We start from the raw sequence: 20,332 nt of genomic DNA, 5'->3' as shown, positions 1-20,332 counted from the left end.
GTTGGATGGCATCACCGACTCAATGGACGTGGGTTTGGGTGGACTCTGGGAGTTGGTGATGGACAGGGAGGCCTGGCGTGCTGCAGTTCATGGGGTCACAAAGAGTCGGACACGACTAAGCGACTGAATTGAACTGAATCTTGATTTAAAAGTAACTTCATTAAAATATGATTTATCTTAATGACCAAGTTTTTGTTTTTCTTTTTTTTTGCTCCCCCTGAATTCTGTGCCCAAGGTGAGAGATCCCAGCCCTGCTCATACGTGGGCCTGAGAATCTGTGTTGTGAAATCAACCCTCCCCAGCTGCCACTGTGAGTCTTAGGGCAGTGCCGAGCTCAGCCGGAGATGGGGGAATGTCCACGTGTCCTAAAACTAAGACAAATTGGGGAAAGTTCTGATTTGCCATTTCCCCCAGAGCAATGACTGTCTTCATTCGCTGTCCCTGACTGTATGGAGTTAGTTGCCTGTATGGGGGTCAAAAGGAAGGCCTCATTAGGGCCAGGGGAAGAATTGGGCCCTTACTTCAATCAGAATGGCTTTCATTTAATCTGATTTATAGCTGGGCTTCTGCATCAGATTTCATATTGCCAAAAAAAAAAGAGTTGAAAAGCCACGATGGTCAAGTTGATGATGGTCTTAAAAGTGGCTAGTTAGCTGTCCTGAGGCCTTGGGATTCTTAATTTGAACCAAGGATGCTTAAGGCCCACTCTGGGCGTGAAGGTCAGTAGTATCTCAAGTATTTGTCCCTCAACGGAGGCCTTGAGAGGAGCCCGTGTTTGGGTCTCCACCTTGGCCACCGGCACAGACCAGAATCTGGGCAAGAAGATGACAGAAGCCTGGACCCTGACCCTGGCTCCTCTTCTGCCCTCGGTGCGGTGGAGGCACAGCTTTTCCCCCAAGCGATGCCCGTTCAAGGCTCCCCCAAACCCCACCATTTCCCCTCCCTGGAATCTTTCTTTAAAATTTCAATGTATTTATTTTTAATTGGAGGATAACTGCTTTATAATACTGTGACGGTTTCTGCCATTTATCAGCTTCTCCCTGGAGTTTGTAAAGGCTCTGTCTTAAATCTCTTCATGTGCCCCATTTCTGTCTGATGAGCATTTTCAGCTGTCTCCCATGTCTCTTGGTCACTTTGGGGTGGGAGAAAGGTCACTCCATATGTCTAAGGTATCACTGCTGTGACGGCAGCGCCCGGTGGCTGCGACACCCAAAGGCTGGGATGGCGGAGCTGATCAGTCGGAAAAGTTACTTCTCGGGCGTGAGTCCCTGGAAACAGGTGTCGGGGCCTTTAAAGAGCTCTCGAGACTTGCGTGGCGTCTCCAGCCGGCGCCACCGCGCGTCCGCTGTGCGGAGCAGGCCCTCGTTCAGCCTCCGCACCGGGGAGTGAGAGGGAGACGGAGGGGGAGCCACGGGGCTGGGGGCAGGGGAGGCGTCCAGGAGCCCCGGGGCCCAACGTCAGCAGCGAACGCCTCTCCGCTTTCGGGTGCTCTTCTGTTTCCCCTCCCTCTTTCACTCACTCCGCGAGTGTCTGCTGAGTGCCAGCTGGGTGCCGGGCCGCGTGAGCCCTGTGGCTGCGTCCCTGCCGCGTGCGCACGGGGCTCCCTGGGCGGGGGACACAGACCGTGAGGGAGGAGCAGAGGAGTGACGGAGGCGGCGGCAGGGCCCATCAGCGGGTGTGAGGACAGACCGGGTGAGGAGACGGCGGTGGCAGGGGCGCTGCTGGGGCGGACCCTGTGCGCGAGGGTCAGGGCGGCGGTGAGGAGCCAGCCGCCATGTGCTTCAGGAGGGCTGTTCCCCGCAGAGGGATGTCATGTGTGAAGGCCTGTGGTGGGCAGGGGCGGGGTGCTTCTAAACTGCAGCTTGGAGGCCACTGAGACTGAGGGGAGTGAGTGAGAGACGGGGGGGTGTCCAGCAACGCCGGGCATTGGGCCTCATTCTCAGCACGATGGATCCACCTCTGTGGGTTTAGGCGGGACAGTGATTGGGCCAGATTTGCTTTGTTTACTTTTTTATTTTTTGGCTGTGTTGTGCGGCACATGGGATCTTAGTTCCTAGACCAGGGATTGAACATGGTGTCCCTTGTGCTGGAAGCGCAGATTCTTAACCACTGGACTGCCAGGGAAGTCTCAGGTTTATCTTAGAGCTTGCTTTCAGCAGCTGGCCCAGAGGAGCGGGTGAAGAAGACAGCGATGCTGCTGCCATGTCTGTGAGGGTGGAGGCAGGCATGTGACCGCCACCTGGATGGGAAGCCCCTCCCCAGATCGGCACCAAAGGCCCCCGAACCCTGAGAGCGGAGTAGATCTGGTGGGCTTGCCTGGCGCTCAGGCCGTACCCCGAATCTTCCACACCACATGAGGTTCCTGTCGGGTGGGTGCTCTGTGGGTCTCTGAGGGGCCCAGAGAGACCCTTGGGGGCTTCAGACTGTGCTCTCAGGTGACCCAGAAAACTAAGATCCATTTTCCCAAAGCATCAATCTAATGCAAGCTAGGTTTACATTTAGATTTAGGTAAATGGTTTGAAGCATTTCCACTCCTCCACCTCCCCCTCCCCCGAAAATTAAGATAAATGTGGCATAGAATAAAAAACCCACACTAATTTTTAAAGATAAAATGAAGTGACTCCACCTTATAGTCAGCAGGGCTGACTCAGTGTCCACTTCGCTGTTGGGGGTGCCTTAGGGAGAAAGTTTGAGAAACAGGCCTTAAGGTGCAAAAGAGAAGAGCAGATGGGAGAGAAGGAAAGGGCGGGGAGGAGAGCCTCGGGGAGGGGAGGAGTCGGGAGACAGAAGAGCGAGGGGCTGTGGTCTCTGCCAGCAGTTTCCCAAAGGTGTCTGCCCTGTCTCTCTCCCCCAACCTCCCGGGGCCTCGGCGGGTATGAAGGACCCGAGGAAAAAGTCTAAGCCGACAGTGGCGGGCTACTGGAAAGTGCTGTTTCCTCTCTTAACACAGCCCCAGGGAAGGCTTTCTTCTCTTTCTCACCGGTTTCCTTTAATTGCACGCGACCCACACGCAAGACGGACTTGAAGCTGCTGTTTGTATTGTTCCCTAGGCAGCCCCACAAAGCGAGTCTTGCTGGGCATGTTATTTACATGGTGGGAAGAACAGCCATGTCCTCACTCGGGAAGGGCGCGGGGCCGGGCCGGGGGTGGGGACCGCCAGGGCTGCGTGCTGCGCATCGCTTCTGGACGCGGGGGGCCGGGGAGCCCTGCCGGGGTGGGACCACCTTCCCTGGGGCGTGGCTCGGTCGGGGCCAGGCCAGGGCTGCGCTCAGAAGCAGCACGCGCCTCTGGAGGCTTCGGCGGCGGTGGCGGCGTCAGGCCGCGGAGGGCGGGCAGGGCTGCGGGGCGGGGGCGCGTCCTCCGGACTCAGGCATTGTCTCCGGTGTCCGAGGAGGCACTTCCAAACAGGACGTCACTGCCCTGGGACATGCTGCTCAGCGGCGACTTGGTCTTGATGAGAAACTGGGCCCTGCGGAACATCCCCCTCTCCTGCTCCTGCTTGAGCTCCAGGTAGGAGCGGGAGAAGGTGTGGAAGATGGAGGTCACCGGGAAGGCCATGAGGAGGATGCCGCTGAGGATGCTGCTGAGCGCCACCACCTGGCCGGGCGTGCTCCTGGGCACCATGTCGCCGTAGCCCACGGTCGTCATGGTGATGACGGCCCACCAGTAGCAGGCAGGGATGCTGGTGAACTCGGGGCTCTCGGCCATCTCGTTCTCGATGACGTAGAGGAGCGGGGCGAAGAGCGCGATGGCCACGCAGAGGAAGAGCAGCAGCAGCCCGAACTCGCGGGTGCAGCGGCGGGCCGTGAGGCCCAGCGTCTGCAGCCCCAGCGAGTGGCGCGCCAGACGCATGACGTACAGGATGCGCAGCGCCCGCAGGACTCGCAGCACCAGCCCCACCTTGTCCAGGTAGCTGTTGCCCGTGCCCGGCTTGCGGCGGCCCGCGGACGCGCCGTCCACCAGCAGGGTGACGTAGTAGGGCAGGATGGCCACCATGTCGATCAGCGTCAGCGGGCTCCGCAGGAAGGCGAACTTGCTGGGCGCCTGGATGAGCCGCAAGAGGAACTCCAGGGAGAACCAGCCCACGCACACCGACTCCACGATGAAGATGTTGCGGCACATCTGGGAGCAAAGGCCCTGGGAGAGCGAGACAGGAGAGAGGTCAGCGGTCCCACCGCGAGGAGCGCGGGGCTCCGTCCTGGGGGAGGGGGTGCTACCTGGGCCAAGGTGGTCTGGGCGCGATGCCTGTCCCCGGGTCCCCTGTCTCCAGTTATGCCCACTCCCTGGGCAAACCCGTGCAAGCCTGGAGCTTGAAGCATCTTCTCAACACTGACTACCCCCTGTCTCTCTGCTTTCCAGACCTCGCCCCCGAACTCCGACTCCAGAGGAGCTGCCTCCTAGAGGGGGTCTGATAGGTGTCTCAAACTCATCACATCCCCAAACAAGCTCCTGACTTCTTTCTTCTTAAAATTTATTTTTACTGAGATGTAATTGACATATAACAAACACAAGACATGGGGCGAGTTAATCCAACACATTTACGTATTGCAATCGCTTCAGTCGTGTCCGACTCTTTGCAACCCTAATGACTGTAGCCCACCAGGCTCCCCTGTCTATGGGATTCTCCAGGCAAGAATACTGGAGTGGGTTGCCATGCCTGCCTCCAAAATATGTTTTATAGGTTACTTATTTACCGTTTTTACTGTCTGTCTCAGCGCTGCTCACCCCCGCCCCAGAAGAATATAGCCCTACAGGGCAGGACGGTTTGTGTACTGCTCACTCTCAGGCCCCAGTGCCTGGAAAGGCCCGGCACCTGGCAGGTGATCGGTTACCAGGATGATCTGTTACCAGGATGGATGGCGGAGCACTGGCCTGTATTTAGACAGCGTGCCAAGTGAAGGCCAGGCAGGCAAAGCAAAACCACCCAGGTTGGGTGGAGGCCCTGGGGAGCCTGGCCATCCTGCTCGGCACCCCCTGAGGGCTGCCCCAGGAGAACTCAGGCTTGAGGCTGCCTCATCCATTTTTTTAAGAGAAGCTGGAAATTTGGAGTTTTACATGAAATCTCCTGGGTTTTAAATGCGGTGACAATTCGGTACAAAGAAAGCACTCCACATTTCATTCGGACACATCTGTGCCTTTGCCATGCAGACTGTCAGGTTACTGCTCGGATCTGCAGCATGGGGGACCGTCCCCAGTGTAGACCTCAGCCTCAAAGGGGCTTGGCAGAGAAGAATGGTTCTACGCGGGGCATCCTGTTGGTTCTGGGCACAGCTGGGGTCTATCATACTCGCCATACTAGCTCTTTCTCTGGGAATAAGCGAGAAGCTAGAGAGATGAACTGATACTTGGTGAGGCTTTGAGGTCTCAGACTTCTCGGACAGGAAGCCCCCTCCTCTGGGAAGCCTTCCTGGAGTGCGTCCCTCCAAGTATCCCCGGCACAGTTGGTGGGCCTCTAACAAGAGCCCTCTTGGCTTGTGCCCCATACTTATGGTTACGGGGCTGGCACCGAGGCTTGAAATGCTGTGAAGCTGGAGACTTGCTCTGGTAACCCCGACTGCCCCATGGAGCCTGAATACAGGAGGCACTCAAACGCCTGCTCGGGTGAGACAGTGAACCCCACTGGTCCCCCAAATGAAACTGAAGAACAACCTTTTTACTGAGTCATGAAAAAGTCTGGGTATCTTTTTTTTTTTTTTAAAGCAGGTATCAGAAGTTGAATAAAACTGTGGCTTTATTAGTATTTTCCTGATAAAATCAGTACTGCGTGTGTTGGGGCCAAGAAGAAATCAACAGAAAGCACAGGTGCTTCCAGACAGGTCTCCAGTGACAAGCACTTGCTTTTTTGGGGCGAGGGGCATATAATCCTCACAGTGAGTAATTCCTGAATGTGCAATGCCAGGTGCTGTTCCAATCGCTTCCCTAAGACTCATTCACTGAACCCCCCCCAGCTCTATGAGATGGGCCTGTTCACAACCTCTTCGACGTGTCAGGAAACGGAGGCGCAGAGAGGCTGAGTGACTTGTCTACAGAAGCACAGCCAAAGTGGACGAGGTGGGATTCAAATTCAGGCCGCCTGGCTCTAACCCTGCCTGGTTCATCACTACCCCTCATGCATCTTAAACGTTCACTTTACTGATTGAGTGTTCATTTCACTGATTGAGTATTTTCTTAACACTGGCTTTTAAAATTCAGTGTATTAAAAAAGAAGTATCAGAAACTCCCTGAGAGTTATAAATGTAACACTGTTGCTACTTTCCCCACAATACCTGTGTATGGAAAAACCCTCAGGCAGCAAGTGGCTCTAGTGTTAAATCAGAGGGTTCACGTAAAACCCTTAGCACATGTATGGTACACAGCCAGTGCTCAATAACTGCTGGCTGGCATGATATTTATGTTTATTTCATACTGCCATACCCATTTCTCCAGTGCCTACACAATTTGCACCTGCCTGAACTTTTCAGTCTGTCTTAAACCTTGCTTCTGGAACCCCTGCGTGTGGGGAGAGGGTCCCAGAGATGGGTCTCATACAGACGGAGGCTGAGCTGAGAGGCTACATGAGGTCCCAGGCTGCCACGGGGGGCCCATACTTCCATGTTTAAGAACCCAGACTTCAGGCTCAGTTAGACCTGTGGGACCCATACTTCCATATTTAGAACCCAGATTTCAGACTCAGACCTGGATCTGAGCAAGCTGCTTTTCCTCAGTGTTCTCAGCTGTCAAGTGGTTGTGGGAACACCTCCCATACTGGGACGCTAGAAGGTTCGCTGGGGAGATAAGATACAGGCAGAGTGGCACCCCAGCCCTTGGCTCCCATTAACTGCCGGTAAGTAAGTGGTATCCCTGAGAACTGGGCATGCACCCCATCATGCCCTGGAGTAAACACTTATGGGAACTCCCTTCTTTAAGAGAAAGCAACGCTCACTATTTGAGGTTGCCTGCACGCACACACATCTATCAATGAACATCATATTCAGGACCCCAAAGAGCTTTCTGGGATCTTTTCATGTCAGGGAATTGGGAAGGCTGAGAAAAGATGCAAGTTGGTGAAATACATTTTGGTGGTGCACGTTGCATGCTCTGTTTGGGGCCAGGCACATCAAACATCGCGTCATCCATCCATCCACCCATCCATTCATTCAACAGAGTGGCTGAGCACCCGTCCCATGCTGGACAGTGTTGCCTTGGGCAGGGCGCACAGCGTGGACCTGAACAGGCTGTGGAGCTCAGGTCTGCATATGGAGGAGGGTGACACATAGGGAGACACATTTGTAAACACAGCGATGGACTGGGATGCTACTGAGCCAGTGCGGTCAGGGAAGGCTTCCTGGAGGAGGCGACAGGGCAGGCAGAGAAGGGCGTGCCCTTCCGGGCGGGGAGTGGTCCTTGCGGCAGCAGCCGCGCCCTCCCCCAGGGCAGGGGCGGGGCCCTTACCTGCTCCTCCTCCTCCCTCAGGCTGGGCAGGGTGCTGATGGAGAGGTTGACGGCGGTGACCGTGACAAAGAGCACCGACAGGCAGGCGAACAGCTTGCCGGGCAGCCCCGAGTGCGGCCTCTCCACCATGTCACGCAGCCGCCGCATGCAGCGGCCCAGGCGGCCCTCTTCCTCCGCGGGGCTCTCGCTGCCGGGGTCCTCGCTGTCCAGCGCGTCGTCCTCGTCCTCCCGCTCCACCGTCTCGGCGAACTCCTGGATCTTCTGCAGGTAGCGGCGCTTGCAGCAGCCGTCCAGGTGGTCCTCGGCGATGCCCCAGTAGAGCAGCTCCTCCTGGAAGGACAGGGCGCACATCTCCCGCAGCAGCCGCAGCTTGCCCGCCCGCAGGAAGGTCAGGATGGTGCCGAAGGCGCCTGGGTTGCGGTCGAAGAAGAACTCGTTGCTGGTGACGTCGTAGTCATCGCACACGTTGAGGATGTCGTCGAAGTTGGTGCAGGCCGTGAGCTGGCCCAGCCGCGTCAGCGGGAACTCCTCCAGCGTGGTCCAGGGCAGCGAGTACTTGATGCCGCCCACGTTGATGATGATCTGCCGCCTGCGGTCCTCGAGCTGGCCGCCCTGGCGGGGCTCGTCCTGCGGCCGCAGCCTCTGGGCCCGGCGGTAGAAGACACCCTTGAGTGACTGGCTTTGGGTGAAGAAGGCCGGATGGAAGGAGGCGTCCGACGTGCAGCTCAGAGCGCTGTAGTCGTAATCAGAATTGTCTCCCGGTAGGAGGGTCATTTTGAGCTTTCATATCCCTCTCCGGCCTGGGGTGTGGGGGGAGAAGGGAGGAAAGAGCCTCAGTGACTCCCGAGTCTCTGGGGACAATGTGGCTCCTGCAGCTAATTGCTGATATGGACCACATTGTGTTCCCCAGATTCATAGGGGGAAGCCCTAACCTCTGAGTGGGTGGTGTTAAGAGTGAGGTCTTTGGGAGGTCATCAGGATTAGATGAGGTCAGGAGGGTGGAGCCCCCAGGGTGAGATTAGTGCCCTGATAAGGAGAGGAAGAGACAGCAGGGCCTCCTTTCTCTCCACCGAGTGAGGGCCTGGTGAGAAGGCAGCCAAGCTGGTCTCAGACTCCCAGCCCCCCAGACGGAGAGCAACCAATGTCTGTTATTTAAGCCCCTAGTCTAGATACTCTGTTACAGCAGCTTGAGGGAAGATACTCAAGCATCAGAAGAGCCTCTCTAATGTCCAGCGTCTCCTAAACTTCCCCCTTCCTCCACATCCCCGTCATTTACACTGTAAGAACTCACTGAGTACTACTGTAAGCCAGCAGTGGCTTCAAGCACTGGGAGTTGGCAGCCATGCACATCATCAGACGTGGCCCCCAACCCCACAGACCTGACAGCCTACATCGGTATTGTTATTTACTTAGCGCTTTCAGTTTGTCCAACTTTGGGAGATATTTATTTAGCTTGGAAAAGTAGTTTAGTGTGGACCAGTGGTTCTCAACCAGGCCTGATTTTGTCACGGGGGACAGACGGCAATGTTTGGAGGCATTTTTGATTGTCGTGACTAGGGGACGCTACTGGCTTCGAGCAAGGATGCTGCTAAAAGTCCTATGGTCAGGCCCCACAACAGAGAATTATCCGGCCCACCATGTCCACAGTGCGAGGAGGAGGGGCTCTGCTGTGGTCTAACCGTACGATCTACCTTATAGGGTCACTGAGACGATTCAGTGAGTTATGTACCCAAGACCACTGAAAACAGTATGTGTAACATGGTCGGTGCTCAGTACTTCCTGTCTACTATTTTTTTTATATTACTTTATCATTCTGTTGTATTTTATTTTTTGGTTGCACCGTGTGGCTTGTGGGATCTCAGTTTCCTGACCAGGGATCGAACCTGGGCCATGGCAATGAAAGCGTGGAATTCTAACCACTACGCCACCAGGGAACTCCCACTGTGTACTACTATTACAAGTATTAAACTCAAAGGGACCATCTGTATTCGTTCCATGCGTGGAAAACACATCACTTGCCATAAATCAGAGGCAATGTCCAAAAAACGCACAGTTGTCACAACAGCAACATGTTTTGCTCGTGTGTCAGCTAATGTCATCTTGAGGACTCAGCACTGAATTAGACAGGCTTGCTCACTCTTCCAGGAAGCCCTCCTTGGCTCTTCCAGCTAAATCAAGTGTCATTCCCACTCACCCCCGTTTATTTTCACCACCCATTTTAGAATGATCTGTGTGCAAGCCTGGTTCCTTCAGGAGACTGCTTGCTTCCTGGGGGAAGAACGTGCTCTACTCATTTCTGAATCTCTGTACACAGCAACATGAATGCTCCAAGAAATGCTCAACAAATAAGTATATTTCCTGTTGGTGAGGCCAACCCAATGAGGGCACTTAACGGGAAACTGAGGTCAAAATCTCAGCTTACACAGACTTCTTCCTTCCCCATCCTCAAAGCTAAGGGTTTGTGCCATTAGAATCAGATTGCTTATGCAGTCATAGCTCATGGGCTACATTTGGTTTACAAATATTTTGCCTGGCTTGGAGAAGATTTTGAAAAATGGAGATATTGCATTTAAAAATTCCTATATATATATATATATTTTTGAAAATCGGATTATCTGGCAACCTTCACTTCAAATTCCAGCTGAGAAATACCTGCCCCTTTTAGGTAGGGCAGGCATGCTATGATCCACTGTCACCCTGCCCCTCCCTGCTGTCTTCCAGACTTCCATTTTACTTCCCTTATGTATGTTTCTTTCCTGGTCACTGTAGGCACTTGAGTTTGACACCGTGAGATAACAGCAACTGAGCTCTCCAGAGTTAAGCTGATCTGGGGAAGAGTAGTGTAGTACGCGTCTATAATCCTTTGAAGTTATAGTTTTTCTTTTTACTCAGACTGCACCAGGTCTTATTTGCGGCATGGGGGATCTATGGTTCCCTGACCAGGGATGGAACCTGGGCTCCCCGCATTGAGAGTGCAGAGTCTTGACAACTGGATCACCAGGGAAGTTCCAATACTTTGCCTTTAAAATTCACCATCACTCCCCCCGCCCCAGCTCAATCACCCATGGATGCAAGTGGTACCAGCCAAGTCTATCAATTCCAAGTGGAGACCCGTTTCTGATACCTGAGTGTCCATCCATGCTATGGGCATGTTCAGGGGAAACACACGCAGGCACACACATATACACACAGCCCCGCGTGGATGTGAAACAGTGTTTAACAGGAGCCACACAGGTTTCCACAACTGAAAGGGGCACCTTCCTAACAAAAATCCTTTCACAAATGCAAATAATCACTCCACGCATTTATCTCTGGGGCAACCTATCGTTTCTCAGCTCAAGTTTTGGAAAACTAGGGTACACCTGTGTTTGAAAAAACATAGTTTGACTTTAAAGCGTTAAGAGTGTTTTTAACTTCACCTAAAATTGGAACTCGTCTCCTCAGGCAGAGCCTGCCAGAATCCCTTGGAGGAGGAAGATGGCTTTTAGTGCCACAGCTTTTCAGCTATGCTGCTTTATCTTTGCCACCAAAGACAAGAGGGAAAACGACATTCCGTTTGGCAAGAATAGTGATGGAGGCACGGGAGCCTTCCTTCCATCTTGCAAGCCCTGGAGAACACTTGTGAAACCCCACGTCTGTAATCACCTCTTTTCTGCAGAATTTTTTCTTTCACCCTCCTTGCTTCCCTCCAGCGGAAAGCTCCCCCAATTAGCAATTCCTCATTTTTTTCTCTCGTGATCTGAATCAGCTGTGAGTCAGAGCCTCAGCCTCCTGCATGGAGAGTTGCCCTGTCTCAGAGACTAGTACGGAGAGGAGAGAAAAAGACGCTTTGTGCTGCTTGTACACGGAGGGCCGGAGGGCCCTGGGGAGGCTCAGACGCTGAATTTGCTCACCAAGGGAGGGGCACGCTTGCCCTGAGCCTTTGGTCTTAGGGTTGTCCAGCCTGATGGGGGTGCGGGTAACAGTTCTGCCTGCTAGAGTCTCCGGTAAGGTTCATAGATCAAACAGACTCCAAAGTCCTGCTTCTGGAATATAAAGCTACTTTTCACTCAGTCTGGTATTACCCTCACGAAAAAGCTGATTTTTTACAATTTTGGTGTTAGGTCTGTGAGTTCTAGAGCATGGTGGGATCTAGTGATTTTGCCTCCTAGGGTCTATATGTCTACTTAGGAAGAGGAAGCTGTTTGAGAAAGGGGCTCCAAGGGTGGGAATGAGAAGGAGGAGTCCTGAGGGAGCAGTCATTGGTTCATTCATCCAGCACTACCACGTGTGGGACTGGGCCAGGCCTGGAGGCACCGCAGAGGGCAAGACAGACCCAGTGCTGTCCTTACAGAGGTGACGCTCTGGGGGGGACACAGTCTCTAAATAAACACACAGACCATTTCAGGCTGTAAGGAGTGCTGTGATGGAAATAGAACTAGGTGACCAATGGGAAATGACTGGGGTGGGGGTGGGGGTCAACGCTAGCTGGACCCAGGAGGGCTTCTCGGGGGAGGGGACCCTGGGGCAGAGCCAGCCCTGGGAGGACCTGGGGAGCAGTGTCTCGGGTGGAGTTAGAAGAGCTTGCTCCTGACCTGGGGGTGGGACTGGATGGTCAGACACGGAAGTAAAGGCCAAGTGGGCAGGCAGAGTGGGCGAGGGGAGGCGGGAGAAGACGAGTATGTGTGGGGTCGGCAGGTGATACATGTGCTGGGGTTCGTTCTTCGTGGGCGGGGCATCCTCTGGAGAAGTCCCAGGCTGGGCTGGGGAGACCACCCTGCCTCTGGAAAGAGACCACCGAGGCTTGGACCAGTGGAGGGGCCTGGCGAATCATAAGGGTTTGGGGTGGGCTTTGCAGAGAGAGAGCTGAGCGGACTCTTGCTGTGGGACTGGAGCGGGGTGAAGCGGAAGGACAGGGATGCAGGGCGATCCCAGGGCTGCCATTCACCCAGATGACCGATAGGTGGCGCTAGGAGGCCCGAGTTAGAGGCAGCGTCTCCCAGCTACGGGATGATGGAAGGAGAAAGTGTGGGCCAGAGACGGACAGGTCAGGGATGGGGCCTCCCACGTGGGTGATGGGTGGTATCAGAGCACCAAGACCGACCTGATGATCATTGCGGAGGGGGAGGGGGCGCTCTGACCTGAATGGGCTGGACGGGGCAGGAGGGCTCGGAGAGCAGGGACATGGCATGGGGCGCCCAGCACCCACCCCCTTGCTGAAGCTGCTCACCGCCCCAGCCCTGAGTGTCTGTGCAGGTAGACACTCCCCCACCCCTGCGCAGCCCTGGCCACAAGATGTCTGTGTCCTTATTCCGATTCCTGGAAGCGGTGACTATGTTAGCTTCTCTGGCAAGCAGGAATCGAGGTTACAGATGGAAATAAGGTTGCTAACCAGCTTCCTTTGAGGCGGGAAGATTTTCCTGGACTCTCTGGGGGCCCCATGCAAACCACCAGAGTCCTTAAAAGATGGAAGAGAAAGGCAGGAGGCTGCACAGAGTGACGAGACGCTGTGAGAAAGACCCAACCCGCCAGCGCCAGCCTTGACGAGGGAAGGGGCCACGAGCCAAGGAGAGCAGGCAGCGGCTAGAAGCTGAGGCAGACGAAGAACAGACTCTCCTCTGGGCTCTCCAGGGAGGATCACGGCCTTTCCACACCTTTATTTTAGCCCTGCAACACTGACTGCAGACCTCTGTTCTCCAGAATGGAGGCAGTCAGTTGGTGTCGCTGTAATCCACTCACCTTGTGGTGATGTGTCACAGTAACAGTTGGAAACAAACACAGCCAGTGTTGAGAAAAAGCTGCTTAGACTCCAGCTTGGGGGCGGGGCATGGGGGCGATTTGCTGACGACCTCAAGGTGGTGAAGCAGAAGAGCTGGCCAGCTCTGAAGTCAGGAGACCTGGGTTCAAGGTCTCCCGTGACTTTGAACAAGTCATGTCCTGCCTCTGAGATGCAGTTTCCTTATCTGTAAAATGGGGATATTTGCTGCTCTGACCTCCTGGAGTTATGGTCAGGGCTAAAGCAGAGGACACAGATAACATAGGTGCTTGGCCCAATGCCTGACCTGCAGGGGATCCTCAATGGGTCTGCTGTATCATTACTAGCTATGAGGGGGATCTGTCATTCTCCCCTCTTCCAGATAAGGGTGACTCCTTTCTTGACCTGATTAGGCAGGACTGGACCCCAGCATTATCTGACCCCCTAGGAGCCCATTGCTGGAGGGAATGCACTAATATGGCCTCTGGGAAAGCCTGAGGGGTACCGAGGGGAATGAAGGACGCTGGTGTCTGATGACCCGGGAATCCCACTCTTGGGTATATCCCTCAGACTTGGATCCACAGGGCTTATGACATTGTCTGTAATATATGTACACTCCAATCCCTGACTCCGGATCCGCTTCTGGGGACCCAGATCCGAGCAAGGAACAAGGCACAGAGTGCATCTCGCGCTGGTGCTAAGGTCTCCCAGTGTCCCTCCCGGGGTGGGGGAGGTGAACAAGTGATCCAGGTGGCAAAAGCCTGTAGATTGCGCAGGAACTGGAAGCAATGCACTAGCGACGCAGGTTGAGCAACACACTTAGATCTCAAAAACATGGTCCCAAGTGGGAAGGAAACAACAACAGAAGTTTAGAGCACTTTGCTGTTTATGTAAATGAGCACACACACTTTACATGTCTTACAAATACTCGAGCACACGTAAGGGTCTCTGTCAACCACAGGGAGGGTGCCTGGGAGGGCAGGGGGAGGGAATAAGCTTGGGGATTGGAATGAAGGGAATAGTGACTAAGACGGCCTGGTGATGCAGAGCAATATGAATTAAAGAGTGTGGTTAGCACAACCCTGGGTTTTAATCCAGGTTAGAGAAAAAGAGCACAAAAATGGTCACGCCACTGGGTTCTGCATCTCCCTGGACTCAGCTGAGATTCAGACCCCCAGGTCCCTCCCAAGACCCTCTCATCAGAATCCTTACAGGGGGCCAGGAACCGGCATTTCTGAAGGCTCCCTGAGAGCCCGCTGATGTTGAGAGAGAGGAAAGGCAGGGGCCAGGAAAGCCGGCAGGCTTCCAGGTGCTCTGGGCTTCGGCTGGGAGCCCTCTGCTTGACTTCCCAATCTCCCTGGGGTTTTAGAAGACTCTGTGGGTCCCACGTGAGGGGAGCCCCACAGGAGAAGTGGAGACCCTCTGGTTCGTGAGAAAATCTTTCCACTCTGGGCTGTCTTGATCAAATGCCCCTTCGTGAGCCCACGGCTCTGCGGATTCTCCCCAGGCAGCTTCTCTTTCTCCTGGGAGAAAGATGACGTTCAGAAGCTGTGACAGAGGGCTGAGTGTACATTTCCAAACAGTGATGATCACTGAAGCCAGAAGGAGTTCTGAAGGGCAGCACCCCTACCTGGAGGTTGCTCTGTGGCCAGCGTGGGGGTGGGGTGCAGGATCCGGGGGTGGGGGTAGGACTCTGGAGCGGGGAGCAGGGTGGGAGGAATGTCTCTGTCAGGCTTGTCTGGCTATTGCTGCTGCTTCTGCTGGTAACCTTTTGGCCTGATACTGCCATCTGTACCCACCAAGTCACTGGCCCTCTTCCGGGCCTGTTTCCCCATGCAGCGTGTTGACCTCACCGGGCTGTGAAGAGGATCTGGTGAATGGAGGTTTCATGCCCATTTTACAGATGAGGAAACTGAGGCTTTGAATGGTGAAAACTCATGACTCTGGAGGCAAGTGATGAAGCCAGGCTCCAACTAGGTCTGTGGGACTCTGAGCAAACCTCTTTGACTCTGCATTCTACTGTCTCCCTGCATCGCTGGTTCCTGGTGGCGGAAGGGTGTCCAGCACCTTGCCTTTATTTTCTAGGCACAGGCTTTTGAAAAGCCTTTGGGGATGGGGAGAAGCAGGCAATTGCACATAGCTGGGGAAACATCCTTGTTCCTACCGGGTATTTGCACAAGAGCAGAGTAAGGAATGAACAAAACTGCTTTCATTGAGTTCCGGGTTGCCATTTCAGCCTCTGGGCAGGAGAACTCTCCTGTGGGGTAGCAGGCACCAGGCAGGGCTGAGGGTGTGACCTCTGGACCGCGATGCCTGGCCCACCGTTCGCCAGCTGTGCAGCCTTCTGCAGATCACCTCACCTCTCTGTGCCTGGCTCCTTAGCTGGAAACTGGGGTGTCATCACACTTGCCTGCTAAGTGCTTGGAGCCATGCCTGGTGCGTTAGAAGGGCCCCCTGTTTGCTAGAACGGCTTCTGGGCAGCATGCCTGGCACCTCACCTGCCTGCTCCTCCCCCCGCATTTCTTTCCTCAGAGGAGCCTTCCAGAGGGCGGGACCTCAGTGCCTGCTCTCTTCACCTGGCTGAAGTTAAGTGCCTTAGTCCGCTGGGCCTCCACCTCCCCATCAGTCAACAGAAACTGACGAGGCCTGCGGTCGGCTGAAGGGTGGCCTCCCAAAGAGGTCCGCGTCCCAAGCCCTGGATGGAACCTGGGAGTGTAACCTTACATGGTGAAAGGGAGAATGTTACTGCGATTAAACTAATGAGCTGGAGATGGGGAGATGGCCCCGGATCGACCGGTGGGCCCAGTCACCACGAGAGTCCTTATCACAGGGAGGCAAGTCCACGGGTCACAAAGAGTCAGGCGTAACTGAGCAGCTGTCACTCAAGGGGATCAGAGTCAGTGACAAAAGAGACGTGATGGTAGATGCTGAGGCGGGAATGTCGTAAAGCCAGGAGCCAAGGACGCAGGGAGCCCCCAGAGGCTAGGAAAGGCAAAGGAAGGGACTCTCCCTGTAGGAACACGGCCTTGCTGCCCGCTTGGTGTCAGCCCACTGAGGTCTATCTGGACTTTTGATCCCCTCAAAACTAAGCTAACAAATTTGTACTGCTTTAAGCCACTGCACTATTAGCAGAATGTGGCAGTAAGAAGCAAAGCAAGCGCGGTGCAACTTTCTTCAAAAAAACCAAAAAGCATTTTTCCCTGAGCTCCTCAGGCTTTGGTTTCCCTCTCTCCTCCCCGCACTTGCCAGCCCGTGTCATTCCTTAATCCCGAGCGGGTTTTGAGGGGACTCCAGCGGTCTCTCCCTGCAGTCCTTCCCCTGCCGGGGGAGTTTCATCTGTCATGGTCAGGGTTCCTGGCTGGGCTGACTCAGAGGCGGATCATGCCGCATTAATCCTCAATTAGACCGTTAATCAAAACAGATCCAGCCATGAGGCTGGCCCAGGCCCTGGCACACCGGATCCCTGTGAGATGCTGTGCCCACGTGGGAAATCCATCTTCCCTGACGCTCTCCTATCCGCTCTCATTACAGTCCAAGTGGGCTGACCCCTGGCCCTGCTTCCAGTGAGCGGGGGCCTCAGTCACTGGGGTGGGGGGACACTTGCTGGGAGCTGGGCTGTCTCCTCCACCCCACCTGCCCCCTAAAAGGGAACATCCAGAGACCCCATCCCCCACCCCCAGACGGAGGCAGCCTCTGGAACCTCCCTACAGTGTTCCTCTGGCAAAATAAAAACACATGCATGCTTGCCTTCTACCAGGAGGGGCTTTGGGGCGGGAGCCAGGGGGTCCTTTTCTGTCTGTCCCCTGGCGGCCTCTGATTTGGGAGCACAGGGGTAAGTGGAGGCACAGGCTTGGGGAGCAGTGGGGGCCTTGGGGCAGCAGCGGCGGGGGGGGCACCTACTTAAATAATCCTTCTCTTCTTGTTCCTCAGCCAATGTTAGGGCCGTGTGTCTGCGGTCAGCCGCGCTGGGACAGAGCGGGGAAGGAGGGGCGGCATGCCCTGTGAGGCTGGCATTTGGCTCCTACCTGGACCGCCATGACTCCACGCGTGGATTCTGTCAGTCAGATACTGTCTGCTAGGGAACAAAAGTGGCCAGGAGGGACTGAGTGCTTGCAGCTAGACTTCCTTGCCTCCGCCTTTGTAGCAACTCCCTTTTAGAGTGGCTTTTCCAGCCACCATTTTCCAACCATGGGGCTCCATCTTTGGGTTTAGTGAGCCAACCAAGGGTGGATTTCCAGACCCTCTATCTCCGGCCACCGGAAATGTTGACTCTGCCTCACATATTCGGAAAGGGGGTGTGGAGAAAAGACGGCCGGGTCAAGACACCTTAGAGGGGCCCCGGGGGTTGACTCCTCAGTTTTGGTTGGAGTTTCTCAGGCCTGCATCCAGGCCACGTCTCTGGGCCCTTCTGATCCCTGGGGCATCGTCCTCACCTCTGGCCATAGCCCAGCTGTGTGGGGTGCAGGGGGTTCAAAGTGGCGGCGGAATGGGAGCCTGACTCCCAGATCTGCCCCCATCAGACTCCAGGGCTCCCCTTGCCTGACCCTCAAGGCTTGGGACGGGGATCAAGGTGGCACACTCACGGCCCCCGTGGGTTTGAGTGTGTCCCATGACAGACATCTTTCCACCGGAATGGGCTCTTAGGGAATGAGGAAGGCAGTCCCCAGGAGCTGTCATCGCCTGCCTTTCAGACGCGCCTTCCCTCCCTCCCCGCTTGGCGGGTGCCTCTGCAGAGCTCCAGGACAGAGGACACAGGGTCAAGCTCAGGTCTGACAGCTCCTGAGAAGTCCACCCAAGAAGGTTGGTGTGCGCCCTGGCTCCGGCCCTGGGGCCGGGTCGCCAGCAGTGCCAAACCTGCCTTGGAAACGTGAGCGCGTGAGGCTCCCTGGAGCGACTCTGACTGTGCTGTCATGTGTGTGGGTATCAAACACACCCTAGTGAATAAACCTCGGCTCAGATTCATGGACTCAGAAGAAGCCACCCTCCTTAACACACGCGATGAATCAGAGCAGTTCCGGCTCCCTTCTCTCACCTCCCCTGTGTTTATCTTGAGGGGTCAGCAAAGGGGGTCTCTGCAACTGCCTCGTTCACCTTGCTGACTCTGATGCCTGGCACCCTGGATGTGCTTATGGACAGCAAGTGCTTCAGGAAACGCCTGCTGAATGGACAACTTCCATAGTACACCCCATCAGTTCTGTTAGATGGGCTTTTCTCAATCCTCCTCCCCATTAAAGCCCTCCCCCTAAGGAGCTTTCTAAACGCCTTTTCTTCTTATCCAACAACCTATTCCAGCCTCTCCCCTCCCCTTGAGAATGAATGCAGTAGATGAACCAAGGAAAGGCCATCCTGCAACCTGTCCAGTGACCTGCTTGTACACAGCGGGGCCAGGGGTGTTCTCTCCAAGCTGCAAGCCGGCTGCATCCTCTCCTTCTCCACATCCCTCTCCTGCCCAGTTCTCTCCCCAGCACAGCGCCTCAGTAACTGTTAGTGAAATAATGAACAGCTGAGATTTGCAAGGTGAGATGCACATAGTAGGCGCTCAACCAGTCTCCCAACCAACCCGTGAATGAATGAAGGAGCTTCCCTCCTTTCCCTCCTCACCCAAAGATTCCACCCAGGCTGAGCCCCTTCTGGGTAGGGAGCGCCCCCCGAGGTGAGGAGGCCACCTTCCCCTCCAAGGAAGAGTTGTCTCAAGAGTCCCCAGCGCCTAGCACACAGCGGGCTCTCAATAAAAGCTCGTGGCCCTAATGAACAACTCAATAAAGCCCACTGACGCGAGACTCCACTATGTGCCTAAGGATGGAGTGAATGAGCGGGTGACAGACGGACGCCCCCCGCCCCCCGCCATCAACCTCTCCCCAACACCCCCTCCTCCCCGGATCCTCCTGCGAGACGGCGAGAAACCTCGGCCACAGCTGGGGTGCGGCCCCCGCCCTGTCACTTCGCGCGCCGGGGGACCCCAGGGAAGCGCAGAGGCCGGACCCGCACGGTGACCGCCGCGCGCAGCTGCTCCCGGGTCCCCTGTCGCGGCAGACCGCCCCCCGCGGCGGCTTTCCGGGTCCCCGTAGGGGCCTCAGCTCCGTGCGGCGCCCCCCGCCGGGGCCCGAGTCCGCCCGGCCGGCGGCGCCCGGCGGGGCTGCAGCGCGCCAGGGTCCCACCTCAAGTTCTCGGCACGGCGTCCCCGCCGCGGAGTTGGCCGGGCCGCGGCTCGCGTCCCCCGGCGGCCGGCGGGTCCCGGCGAGGACGCGACCAGGGGCTGGAGGCCGCCCGCGCCGCCTCCCGGAGCGGCCGGCCAACTTCGGCCGCCGGGCCCCGCTCGGCTCCAGCACCCGGATCGAGGGCCACCCGCCTGTGCCTCCCGGTCCCCGCCGGGCTGCGAGTGCGCCGGGAGCGCCGCGCGGCCGCCGCCGAGGGAGGGAGGGAGCGGGGCGGGAGGCGGGCCGGAGGGAGGGGCGGGGCGCGGGGCGGGGAGCGCGGGCGGCTCGCGGGGGGCACGCGGCGCCCGGACTCCGCTCTCGGGGGCGCCGCGCGGCGCCGGGCTCCCTCAGCCTCCGCCGGGGCCGCCCGCGCCGAGCGCCCGGCCGCCGCCCTCCGCGCCTTCCCCCGCGCTCCGCTGCCCTCGGGCTGCAAGTGCCGCGCGGCGCGCCGGCCTGCTGGCTCACGCGCTTCCCCGGCCCCTCAGGTCGGGACCCCGGGCGCGCTGCCCGGGGCTCCAGCGCGCCACGTGAAGCGCCCGCGCTCCGCTGCCCCGGGGCGCACGCCGCGCGGGCCGGGTCTTGTGTCCTTCCCGGGAGGTCCGGGTGAGCCGCTGCCCCTGGGCGCCTCGTGCTTCCTAGGACGGCACGTGCCACGCCAGGTGCCTTTCCCTCCAAGTCCCCGTGCGCCACCGCCCCGGAGCCCGCGAGGCCCAGCTGCCCGCACCCCCGGCCGGTGCGGGGCACTCGGACTGGGCCCTGGGGTCCCGAGCCGGCCAAGAGCGACGCCTCGCCTCGGAATGGGTAGGAGTCGCGCTTTGGCCCTGGGGGTTGGGTTGGAGGGTTCTGGGGTAGGGGGGGCGCTTCCGCGCAGCCGGCGTTTTAGGGTCGCTGGCCTCGAAAGAGCGCCCCCCTCGCCCCCTTCCTCTTTTCCTTCCAGTCTGAACGCTTTTTCCACCATCAGAGAACCAAG

General features: G+C 56.7%; 1 protein-coding gene across 2 annotated transcripts; it reads right to left on the bottom strand.

Moving 5' to 3' along the window:
* Positions 1-2,208: 2,208 nt before the first annotated feature.
* KCNG1 (potassium voltage-gated channel modifier subfamily G member 1) lies at positions 2,209-19,527 on the bottom strand. Of its 2 annotated transcripts, XM_055425980.2 has the most exons (3): positions 19,324-19,527; positions 7,432-8,231; positions 2,209-4,137 (listed from the first exon to the last, which is right to left on the bottom strand). In XM_055425980.2, the coding sequence occupies exons 2-3, from the start codon at positions 8,203-8,205 to the stop codon at positions 3,367-3,369; spliced, it is 1,545 nt and encodes a 514-aa protein (XP_055281955.1). In that variant the 5' UTR covers positions 8,206-8,231; positions 19,324-19,527; the 3' UTR covers positions 2,209-3,366. The 2 variants fall into 2 exon arrangements, with proteins under 2 accessions (XP_055281955.1, XP_055281956.1); XM_055425981.2 differs by lacking the exon at positions 19,324-19,527 and having other exon boundaries at positions 7,432-8,749.
* Between the last annotated feature and the right edge of the window lie 805 nt (positions 19,528-20,332).

This window comes from Moschus berezovskii, chromosome 15, assembly GCF_049115385.1.
Source record: "Moschus berezovskii isolate FMDL1 chromosome 15, NW_MosBer_1.0, whole genome shotgun sequence".
Lineage (NCBI taxonomy): Eukaryota > Metazoa > Chordata > Mammalia > Artiodactyla > Moschidae > Moschus > Moschus berezovskii.
Note: the sequence above shows the minus strand (reverse complement) of the source record. Positions and strands in the feature narration are given on the sequence as shown.